Source organism: Rousettus aegyptiacus, unplaced genomic scaffold (genome assembly GCF_014176215.1).
Source record: "Rousettus aegyptiacus isolate mRouAeg1 unplaced genomic scaffold, mRouAeg1.p scaffold_m13_p_15, whole genome shotgun sequence".
Classification (NCBI taxonomy): domain Eukaryota; kingdom Metazoa; phylum Chordata; class Mammalia; order Chiroptera; family Pteropodidae; genus Rousettus; species Rousettus aegyptiacus.
In genome coordinates, this window is record NW_023416290.1 from 55972166 (window position 1) to 55984408 (window position 12243).

Genomic DNA, 12243 nt, shown 5'->3' on the forward strand with positions numbered 1-12243 from the left:
GGCGTCACCGACTGCCAGAAGAACGAGGCGGGCCTGCAGTGTGACCAGGACGGCCAGTACCGAGCCAGCCAGAGGGACGGGGGCAGTGGGAAGGCCTTCTGTGTGGACGGCGAGGGGCAGAGGCTGCCATGGTCGGAAACAGACGCTCGACTCACGGACTCCCAGTGTCTGGGTATGCGCAGGCCCTTAAACCAGCCTCGCTCCCGGGGAGCGGACAGGTGCTCTCAGGGGCTTCCTAGAAAGGGAGAGGCAGGCGTGCGAGATGTGCTTGTCTCCAGCTTCTTATTTTGGAAAGTTTTAACCTACGTAGGAGCTGAAAGAATGGCAGGATGGGCAAACACCGTCACGTAGATCCCACAGTTGTTCGTGTTTTGCTTTCTTGTTCTCATTCTCTCTTTTATTTTTAATCATTGGAAAGTCAAGTTTCAGACGTCATAAAACCTCAACCCTGAATACTTCGGCGTGCCTGAGAAATGAATTTTAAACATTAATCTGCAGGAACTTCCGGTTTTTTTTGTGTGCGGGCAGCTGGCCTCCGACAAGCTTGTCAGCGCCTCTGCCTCGGCGGGAGGCTGTGGGAAGCCCGCGACAGTCCTCGTTATATCACTTACTCGCTGGGCGACCCAGAGCAAGTCGCTCAACTCCTCTGACCCTCAGCCCCACAGTGGACGCCCGCCTGCCTCCTGAGACACCCCGAGGGTCACCCCATCCTCGAAGACGGCAAACCTTCATCGAGCCCTACCCTGTGCCAGGCACAGGTCTCCAGCGAGATAATGGGCGGGAAAGTCCTGGGTGAACTGGGTGTCCTTGCAGTGGGGTCCGAACTAGTTTAATCCCGACGGTGCCCTTTGCTGCCTTGGCTGGCCGTGTCGTCTCGGGCAGGTCGCTTGCCTTCGGCAGTTTCCTCGTCTGTAGAATGGACGACTAAAGCTACCTTGCGGGGGAGTTGGGCATGTTAGCGGCGATGCGCCCAGCAGAGGTGACCGTTAGTTCAGCGAGGTTAGCACACTCGGCGATCCTAGTCGCCTTGTCAGCTCATCTGTTAAAGTGGCCGAAGCAACTGCAAGGTCCTTTGAGTCTGCCGCCCCGCCGTCTGCAGGACGCAGCTTCGCCTTTCTGCAGAGTGTGCTGCTGATGCCGGCGGCTTACCTCTGCTCGCAGAGTCTCAGACGGCTGTGTAAAGAGAGAGTCAGACATCCTGGCTTCCTCTGGGCCAGGTCCCACACCTGGCATTTTACACAGAGTGTCCCTTCTAAACCTCACAGGGGTTCCAAGGGGCGGGCGTTATTATCCTTAAGGATTTAATTGAGAAAACTGGGGCACAGAGTCTTCAAGTGACTTATCTTCATCTCATAGTCACGATACAACACACATAGAATTGGGACCGCTATGCGCCTGGCTCTCAGAAGCAATTTTTTTCATTACACAGTCTGTGTTTACCTGGATTTATCTGCCTCCTTGTTAGACACACACCCGCCTATGCACACTCATGCACACATAACACACGTACACACTTACGCACATAGCCAGCCTGCTCTCTGGTGCAGCTAATGACCTAAAACACCCGAGAAGGTTCGAGTGAGAAATTTTCACTTTTTAATGTTCGGAACTATCATTTCCCTTCTCCAGCAAAGGCACCAGTGAATCCCAAGGATCCGTGTGCTGGTGTGTGTGGGCAAATTGCAAATCCAATGCAAGTCAGTATTTTTCCCCAGTAATCCTCCCTGTCGGGCAGACAGAGCCATCAGGGGAGTTAGAGCTGGAAGGTGTTTTAAGAGACCAGGTAGCCGATCTTTGCCGTCCTTCCAAAGTGAGGGAGAAGATGTCACAGATGGGAAGCCACTTGCCCAAGGCCGGTCCCCAGTCATCCCAGGGTCACCGCCCCATTGACTGCGGCTCTCTTTGCAACGCTGTCAGTGGCCCCATTACAAGCCTCTCATGGCTCATCCCACCCTGTGCTCGCCTGGAGCTGAAAGGTCACTTTGCTCAGTGGTCCAGCAGCGCTTATGAGTGACAGCTCGGCTTCGCCAGCTCACAGATGCCTCCTCGGCGGATGGCTCCCAGGAGCCTCCAGCATCTTGGCTTCCTCTGCGAAACTCCTCGCTGAAATCACCCTCTCTGGGTACCAGGAGGATTTCTGTATGAAGAAGCTGGTTCCCCAGCGAGGCGTCAAGAGGCCTTTTCTCAGAATCGGCTTGCCCTTGGGCGGGGCTTTGTCTTTGGGAGTGAAGCTACAGTCTCATCTTTGAAACCTTTGTCCCCTTGAACAAGCAAGAGGCATGGAGGTCAGTTATATAATTTCCTGAACAGGTACCTACCTACCTGGGAAGGGAATGGCCCTCCCCACCTCCAGCTCCACCTGCTGTGTCCAGGCCTGGGTTCAGGGCTCCTTTCCGTTCCATTTGGCCGTGAGCTTCTTCCTAGACTGCTGTAATGTGAAGGTCTCTATTACCATGATGCCCTTTTCCCAAAGTCAGTAGATTCTCTAACTGAAGTACGAAATTCACTGCATTTTTGGTTGCTGGGAAGACTTTAACTGGAAACTGAAAGACTCTCCACATTTTATTGACTCTCCTAGAATGCCGTGAGCTCTAGCCTGAACTAATTAAATCTTAGGGACTCCAGGCTGCATACAGTGTGCTGTTTGGTGGCCCGGAGCTTGCAGTCTCTACAGATCGGATAACAAGAAGTATATAAAAGGGAAAAAATAAAATAAAATAAAAGAAGAGGAGGAGGTGAGAGTAGAAGGCTGAGCATGGGCTGAGCACATGATCTCGGCAAACTCAGTGATCAACGCGGAAGGGCCACTTTATAAAATTGCAATTTTTTTCTGTATCAAAAATGTTGAAGGCTTAAAGCAAGTCATTTGTTAAACTAACACTTCCCTCTCCCGACCTGATCCCAAAGGAATAGACCTTTTGTTTCTGCACTTACTATGAAAGCCGAGAAAAGATTGCTTTGGATGGCCTCGATTTTACTGACATAATGACAACCAAGACATGTTGTATGCAAAAGAGTGGTTACATACACGCTTCTAATCATCTCTGCAAAAAGCAAGTACTCATGTGCTTCGGGGCTTGTCTTTTTGGCAAAGTACTGATACCCTTGGGCGTTTCAGCTTGTAGGGTGAGTCTCATTCCTGAAGAGTTACCCACAACGCTTTTTGGCTTGGTGTGGAGTGAGTTCCCCGTCTCGAAGCCTTGAGAAACTGTGTTTCTTTTTCTTCTCATGTCCCATGGGCATGTGGTGACATTAGTCCTACCAGATAGGACCTCAGCAGTGTTGATAGCAGAAAAAGTAGGTGCTAATATGTCATTTAAATAAATACTGTCATAAAAGCGCCACAGCCACATGCCACCTTTTCAGATTTACACGGACCTGCATGTCCATGTTGTTTTGTCTTTTTAAAACTAACTTACCTCTTTCCAGAAAAAAGTCAGGTTGTGATATGGAAAGGGAATTTTCAATAAAATAATTGTAAGATATAATTAGCACAGCGAAATATCGATTTAGACAGAAAATCAATATCAAAGAGATAACATGAGTTGTGAGAGTTACCATAATCTTCTCTGTAATTCCTGACGATGGGATTGAAAAGGGGAATTTTCTCTGTACTTCCTGGTAGTGAGATAGAAAAAGGGAAACACGGTATGTTAGAGCAGGGGCCCCCCAACCCCTGGGCTGCAGACCAGTCCCTGGCCTGTTAGGACCTGGGCCACACAGCAGCAGGTGAGCAGGCGGCCGATGAGCAAAGCTTCCTCTGCATCTGCAGCCGCCCCCAGCGCCAGCATCGCCACCTCAGCTCCCCCTCAGATCCTCAGGCATCAGATTCTCACAGGAGCGCCGGTCCCTGGTGCTTAAAAGTTTGGGGACTGCCACATTCTAGCTCTCGGTGTTACACATGAGGCAGCGTGCTGGACCTACCGGCCAAGGGAATCCTTTCCTTGGGCCATGCGTGTGACCCAGGGCCGTGCACGGGAAGTGACTTCTATCTAGCACTCTTGTATAAATTTTATAAATTTTATAAATTTCAGATGTCATACATTTCCAATTTTCTTTCAGTGATGCGTAAATTTGAGAAGGCCCCAGAATCTAAGGTGGTCTTCGATGCCGACGTTGCTGGGCGGGTCAAGTCCACAGTCCCTGGCTCTGAGTCCCCGCTGGTGCAGTGCTTGGCAGGTAAGGAGGGGAGGGGAGGTGGGCACCTGGCGTGTGGTGCTCTCTGCCGATAGTGGCAGGCAAGTCAAATAAAACCACGAGAACTGTAATGAGAAAACGTGCCTTATCAAAAACACTCTGTGGTCCGTTGGTCCCCCAAATGCACTTCTAACTCGTAATTTCACTTCAGAGCTTATAGTGCACCTGCTGTGGGGCAAGAACGATACTACGTGAACAGTTAGGGAGCAGAGATGAAGGACGCCAGCTCCTTGTAGGGCCGTCCGCCCAGGTGGGGAGATAAATCCGTCTATTTTAATAGTGAGGCCAGGGAGGCGTGATAACAGCTACTGTTTATTGAGCACGTAACTGTACAAGGATTGTCTCATAATCCTGCAGTCATTCATGAGTAGTCATTGTTGCCGCATGTTGCCGGTGTGTGTGTTTGTGTGTGTGTGTGTGTGTGTGCGCGCGCGCGCGCTGGCTGGGGTATGTTTCCTCTGTCCTCAGCATCACCCGGGAGGTGGGTGACGGGCCCCTGTTGCTTGCAGAATGTGCGTTGGATGAGGCCTGTAGCTTCCTCACAGTATTCACGCCGGGATCTGAAGTCTCGTGTGATTTCTATGCTTGGACGAGTGACAACATCGCTTGTACAACTTCCGGGCAGGTGAGTTACGGCGGCCACGTGACATTTCTGCCTCTCGTCCTCTCTGCCAGACACACTCTGATTGAATCGACACTTGGCTGATCAGGTGACAGAATGAGGTCGTCACTAGCCGATACCATGTTGCTTCCATTGCTTCAAAGTGACAAATCTTCAAGGACTTGAAACTGCATTAGATCAGCGCAGGCTCCGAGTGAGCCCGACGTGGGTGCCCGACGTGGGTGTTCATCAGAGCAGTATTGCTTCCTGACACCTAGTCAGACAGCGTGTCGATGATGAGCTCCCCCTCTTTGTCCCCTGCCAGTCTGTCTCATGGGCAGCTTGGACACTGGACACTACAGGCCATTGGCCAGAGCTCTGAAGGCCATCTGTCTCTCTGAGTCCCGGGGCCCAGAATTTCTTTCCATCGCAGAAGTAAAATATGATTATGGTTTAAAAAGAGAAAGGTTAAATATTAGTTAGAACCACACGAAACTGCTTTTCCTGTCAAGTCGAAGCTGGTAGAATACTGGCAATTCCATCGTTACCACGAGTTAGCACAGAAGGACATGTAGTGGAAGCCGACTTCATATATTTCCTAATTTCCTAATTCCTAAATACACGCAAGTCTTCATTTTTTTCTCTCCAGTTCCTTCTGGACCCATCCAGAAAATGTCTGTGTGTTTATTAGCTCCCACTCCGGGCTGGAATTTGCTGCTCACACGTCGCGTGCTCCAGGGGCCCGACGGGTCCAGACCCCCGAGCAGCGAGCGGCCTTCTCTCCTTCATTTTCGCAGCCCTGGTGCCTGGCCGCGGTTAGGGTCTGACCCTCGTTTGTCGCATTGGGTCGGCCGTCGTGGGATGCCGATGCTGCCTTTCTCTGTCTTCAGGATCAAGCCGCGATGGGGAACTCGAAGGCCATCAGCTTCGGAAGTCTGAGGTGCCAGGTCAGAGTGAGGAGCGGGGCTCGAGGCTCTCCGGCCGTGTATTTGAAAAAGGGTAGGTGGGTCCGGCTGGGTGGCTGGCGGCCTCGGCGCCGTGGCCCGGCCGACGTGTGGCGCTGCTTCCCAGCTTCACGCACTCAGGGAGGAGCGGGTGGCCCCCGGCCCACGCAGTGCACGGTGCCCGGCTTCTCTCCCCTCGGCCTGAATCACCATGGCTGATCCTCAGCACAGACCTGCAGAGGTCAGTGGCTTGCTCGGCAGGTGAGGAACGGGGGTGCAGAGCAGAAGCAGAGGCCGCCGTAGAGCCCGGTGGAACCCAGCCTGGGTGTCGGACACAGCCCCGTGCGGCTGCCTGTGGCTGGGCAGCATCTGGGCTCTGAGCTCCCTGCACCCGCCCTCCGGTGCCTTCCGCCCTTGGAGCTTCACCCTCCTCTCTCTCACCCCCGTCCTCCCCGCAAGTGGGCAGGCCTCCTCCCAGCCGGACCAAATGTCCAAGCACTCGGTCTGTCATCAGCCTGTGCTCAGGATGTCCATGGTGCATGTGCACATTTCCTGGCGGGGGTGGGGGGCAAATGCAGATTCCAAGGCGATAAGTCAGGCTTGGCAGAGATTTCGCCTTTCCAACAGCCTCTCGGGACCACCAAAGCTGCTGGTCCCTGGGCCACACTTCGAGCAGCTGGGGCGTATCATTTTCAACAGTTTACAGCTCACTTGCCCACGCATTCTTTCATTGCACCCTCACAGAAATTCTTGGAGGAATCCTCACTTTGCACATGAAGAGACTGAGGCTTAGGGAGAGTGAGATTGCCCGAGGTCATCCTGCTAGAAAATCGGGAGCTGGGTTTGAACGTGGGTGTGTCCGCGTTCCCCTTTGTGAAGGGGCAAACAAGGAATAAATACTTCTTAGTCTTCGCAGCGCATGTGGGAGCCGCAACAGCTCCCTCCTACATGCGGTTCTGCCTGGTCCTGCTCCTGCCCCTCTCCTGCCGACCCTCCGACCCTCTGTCAGGGCCGGGAGGGGCAGGCCACGGCGAGGCTCTGCCCCATGAGCTGTGACGCCTCCACGGGTCACTGCTTCCCGCAGATCAGGGTGAGGACACTGGGGCCGCCTGCCTGGGTCGTCCCAGCTCTGTCACACCGTATGTGATCAGGGACACGTTCCTTGACCTTCTAGGCATCCGTGCTTCCTTGCTGGTAAAATAGGAGTCATAGTCACGAGGGGTCGCGTCTGAAGATTTTAGAACAGTGAGTCGCACATGGAAATGGCAAGCCCAGGAGACATCGCCGGGTGTGCCCATTCTGGCTGAAAGTTCTCCGATAGCGCGAGGCTAAGGCTGGGGACCAGATGACAGCCAAGGGGGCCCGAACGGGGACTCGGGGGTGGGACTGCAGGGCGGCGGGCCTGCCATTCTTTAAAGGCTGAACTCAGGGCGGGTGGCTCGGCTCCCGGCGGCTTTGGACTGCAGCCGTGAACAGCTGGCAGGGAGCAGGGTCGAAGCCTCATCTGACCTCGGCGGTGGCTCTCGGCGGGGACAGGCGTTTGTGCTTTCTGTCTCTACTGTTATTTTTGTCACCTGCTGCCTCCATCCTGTGCTGGCGGACATTCCCCCTGGGAGGGCGGAGTCCGGCAGAGCGCCGCGTCTGCGATCGCCAGCCAGGGGGACCGGAACCTCCGTCCCGGTATTTATTCCCGTTATATTCACTATCCATTTCAAAAATAACAAAGCAGACAGGTTATTTTCTAAAAAGGAAAACTTCGATGACAGAAGCAGCCCCTCCCAAAAATGTTCTTAAAAGCCATACCTTGGCCTTTAATCACATCTTTTAAAAATACAATTTTATTTCTCCTTAAGTTTATTTTTTCCCCCTCCTCCTTCTCTCCTGAAAGTTTGTACTTTGGGGGCAGATCGCAAGGGAAATTGCGATGCTTCCTTGCTGCCAAAGTCACCAAGGACAGAACTGTATTTTTTGCTTTTTTATTTTGTCTTGCTTAAAAAAAAAAACAAACACACATTATTTTTAAAGCAGAAAATGCACAGACCCAGCCATTCTGGATTCTGGCGTAGTGGAGAGAGAAAGGTGGGTCTGGCCTCAGATCCCCACCTCCCCGCTCTGGGCAGGAATGCCTTCCTGGTTTCACGGCCTGTAAAATGAGAATGAAATGCAGTTTCTGAAAGTCCTCTGCACAGTCCTGACTCCTAGCGGGCAGTCGGCCGTGTCCATTCACGTGCCCGAGCTTCAGTGACCTGGACCCTGGGACAGCTCGATCTGTCATTGTACCGTGTCCCGCCTACACCCACTTCCAGTGTGTGGCCTCGAAGATGGAGGAGGAGCCGCGTGATTTTTCAGCGTCGAAGGAAGACCGTGCCCGAAGGTCGTCCGCGGACCGTCCGGCCCCACCCCTCATTTCGCAGAGGAGGCCTGGAAGGAGGCGGCATCGTGCCAGGACTTCGGGGCACGGCCTGCCTGACTCTGAACGATGTTCCCGGGCTGCTGCTGCAGCGACTGGGGCCCTCAAATGCGTCACTCGGTGCCGGCATGTCCCTTACGCGTTTGCCGAGACCCCCGGTGTGATACGCACTTGACAGGTGCTGTGGATGCAGCTGTGAGCGAAACAGACAGAACCACTGATCGGTAAAGGAATTGATCCAGGAATGAGACCATTTCAGAGGGTGATGTGTGCAAGATGGGCGTGGGCTACCTAAGACAGTCCCATCCGTAGAGACAGGCGGTCAGTCGGTCAGTGGTTGCTGGGGACCGCAGGGGGGAGAGGGAGAGTTGGGGTTTGGCAGTGACGAGTTTCAGTTTGCGATGAAGGAAAAGTTCTAGAGATAAACGGCGGTGATGGCTGCAAAACGACGTGAATGTATTTAATGCCGCTGAACCGTACGCTTGAAAACGGTTAAAATGATCCATCTCACATCACACACGGTGCATCACGATCAAAAAATGGAAAGAAGAATGGCCATGAGCTGACTTAGGGTGGTCAGGGAAGGGACTTCAGGGGTGGGTGTTAGCGCTGGGATCTGCGGGGCGAGGTGGAGCCCCGCCCCTGCCCCCCGCAGTGATCTCGGTGCAGTGGTCACCTGTGCAAGGCCACGCAGAGGATGCCAAGGTGAGCCGAGACCTGGCTCTATAGTCCAAGGAGCACTGCCCAATGGGACATTCTGCAGTGACGGGAATGTCCTACAAATCTTTACTGTCCAAAGTGATCGCCAGCAGCCACACGCGGCTACGAGCACTCGGAATGTGGCTCTTGCAACATGAACTTTGAAGAACTGACATTGATAAGTGGATGCTCAGCTACGGCTAGTGACCACTGCCTGGGATGGCAGGGGAGGGCAGCAGAGAATCACAGGCTTGTGGAGGAAGCAGACGCTACCTCAAGTGGCTTAAGTACAAGGTCAAGGATGTCAGAGACCTTAGTGTTAGAGTGTAAGAGAGATCAAGGGAGGGAGAAATGAAATCTAACCGTAAAAACCTGGGAGATGGACCCTTTATAACCTAAGGGATGGACCCTTTATGTGCAGATGGGCTTTGGAGAAGGATGGGTGGGCTTTCCCGGGACAGCGAGAGCCAGTGCTCGGAGGGGAAGATGCCGGCCCTTTGGAGACCCGAACAGCAGCTAAGGGCGGGCTCCTCGCTCAGCCCTTTTACGTACTGTCTGTCTTTTTATCTGTTTAACATCTGAGAGGCTCACATGCTGTCATCCCCATTGTACAGATGGAAAAGCTGAGGCTCCAGAGAACTGGGACTTTGCTTGCCGGGGGCACTATAGGGGTTTGCACGCAGGTGCGTCTTGTCCTGAAGCTCGTGCTTTGGGTCCCACACGGTCCATTCTCTGCTCCCTCTGGGTGCACGAGTCAGGGGGGACTGGTGGGCTGCCGGGCCGGTGGGGGGGAGGTCGCGGCCATCAAGAGTGTCGGGGTCCCTTCTGGCACCCACCATTTGTGCGGACCGAGGGCTCTAAGACTCTTCGCTGGGCAAGGCTCTCTCTCCTCCGATGTAAAATGAACATAATAATAGGACAGATATTTTGGCTATAGTCCCCGAAAGAAATCTCATATTTGCAAAACGATGCTCTAAAAATAACAGGGCTTACGGGAAAACTGGAGTTCCTAACTCCCTAAGCCACGGCGTGTCTAACCGGGAGCGTGGCAAAAACGGTAACGACGCCATTTAAAACCCGCAGTTTGCAAACAGACGTATCGAACCCATCCCAAAGAAATGCCGCCGGAAATGTGAAGGGCCGGTGGCTTGGTGGGGTGGGCGTGGGGAAGGGTCGGGACCGCTGAGTCGCGAAGGCGAGGGCCAGATGGACGAGGAGGAGGGGCAATCACCAGTGTCGCTCTGAACACAGAGCCGCCGGCCAGTCCGAGGCGAGAGCGAGGACGTGGGCCGAGGGGCCTGGCGTCCGCTCCCGGTTCTCTGCGGCTTACCGGGTTCCGCCGTTCTTGTCTGTTCTGCATCCACCTGTCGTTCGATGGCCCGAGGCAGCGACATGCTGGGGAAAACCGTAGATTAACCGACACGACTTCAGCATGACGGGGGCCCAGCTTCTTGCCCACCACGCGTTGGAACCGCTTCGAATGACGGAAACGCACGTGACGGCAGAGCGGGTGAACGTGACTCGCAGGGCCGTGAAACGCAACGAGGTCCCGCCGGCGAGGCACACGGCACAGTGTCCGTGTGCGTGGGTGGTGCTCATAAGTATTTGCTGGTGATAAAAACAACGACGGACGCCAGCTCTCCACGCTGCCCTTTACATTCTCAGAGGCGTCACAGGCCAGGTCCGGGTCTGCTGGTTTGGGACCATGGCCGTGGCGGGTTCCACACTCCACGTGCACACGCACGTCCAGAAGCTTCATGGCGCAGAAAGTATCTCGTCGTGGGCCACGCGCTGCCCCCAGCACAATCAGAAGGTCCCCTGTCCTATGACCAGCAAACTCCAGTCAGCTCTGCGTAGAGATCTTTTAACTTTTTTCCTTGTCTTTTCCCTCAGACCAAGAATTTATCACAACGAGCCAGAAAAGCTTCGAACAAACTGGTTTCCAAAACGCCCTCTCGGGAATGTACAGCTCCGTCGTGTTCCCCGCCTCGGCGGCCGATCGGATGGAGGGGTACCTCTTCTGCCTCCTTGCGTGTGACCGTGACTCGTGCTGCGATGGCTTCCTCCTCGCGCAAGTCCGAGGAGGTAACGTAGTTTGCAACCCGGGGTCCGCCACAGACGGGTCACAGAAGCCAGGCTGTACAACGTGGAAGCTGTTGTGGAGGGCTGCAGGCGTGCGGGGCCACACTCATGTAGAAGGGGACGGTCACAGACACAAAGTCGGGGACCACCCGTGACCATTTTAACGTGCCACCTGCCGTGTGAGCCACTTCACGCGGTCACGTCGATTTTTTTCCTTACTGCTATCTTCAGGGCAGGTATGGCGAGCTCCGTTTTACAAACTGAGAAACTGAGGCTCAGGGAATTTAAACCATTTGCTCATGGTCCCTAGCTTGCAAAGTGATAGAGCCAAGATATGAGCCCAGACGTGTCTTTGACAGCTCCTCGCTGGCACCTCTGAAGCCCGGGCTGGCCACATTTGTCAAAAAATGAGTTCATTCTCATCCCTCATGACCATTCAGCCAATGGTTATCTACTGGGTGCCTACTGTGTGCCAGGTCCCGTCATCTGTAGGACTCGACTTTTCTGTTGTCTCTCAACAGCGGGGATGGACTTCTGTTCATAGAAATGAATTTGCGTACTTGGCGGTGTGCCCTAGTGATCGAGAAGGGACTTTGGTGCCAGCCAGACCTAGTTCTGGTCACTGCTCTATCACTTTCTGGCCACATAATCTTGGGCAAGTTGCTTAAACTATCTAAGTTGCAGTTCTTCTGCCAATAAAATAAAGACCATGGTAATTCTCATTTGAGTCTTTGTTATGAAGATGATGGGCACGAGACGCTAGACTTGGATTTGGTTCCCGGCGTGCTGTGAATTTAGTAACAAGGGGGCTTAACAACCTCCCGTGGATCTGGCTGCCTTCACGTATGGGGAATTCAGAAAATGAAAAATATTGAAGTAGTCTCACGTACCTTTTATGATTTCACTTCCGGCCAATAACAAACTTGATGTGTGCAGTCCAACGTGCTAGGTGTCGGGAAAGGAGTTCAGAGTTGAGTTGAGGAGGGGGGTGTATCGTGAGGGACCGCGACCTTCACTCGGTCATCTGTGCTGTCATCCAGCAGACAGGTACTGAGCACTGCTCGGCACTAGGCTCGAGAGGCAGCAGACGTGTCGAGACCGTTAGAATGCGAAGGAGGGAGGTACCCAGGGGCCTTGGTGGTCAGGGAAGGCTTCCTGGAAGAGGAGACATACGGGGCCAGTTTTGGTGAGATGAGCAGTGTTTACATGATGAGAAAAGAGGAAGAGTCTGTCCCCGGTGGCCCTTTGTGTGAGCCGAGCTAGAGGCGGGAAGACTGTGTGTCCTGAAGAATATTAACTGTGGCATTGGG

General features: G+C 53.7%; 1 protein-coding gene across 1 annotated transcript in view; it reads left to right on the forward strand.

Moving 5' to 3' along the window:
- Window positions 1–12243, forward strand: part of TG (thyroglobulin) — a 180582-nt gene that overhangs the window by 34559 nt on the left and 133780 nt on the right. The window contains exons 22-26 of the mRNA XM_016145636.2: window positions 2–172; window positions 4063–4179; window positions 4707–4822; window positions 5689–5797; window positions 10745–10936. Coding sequence (XP_016001122.2) covers window positions 2–172; window positions 4063–4179; window positions 4707–4822; window positions 5689–5797; window positions 10745–10936 — 705 coding nt within the window. The remainder of the gene's footprint in view (window position 1; window positions 173–4062; window positions 4180–4706; window positions 4823–5688; window positions 5798–10744; window positions 10937–12243) is intronic.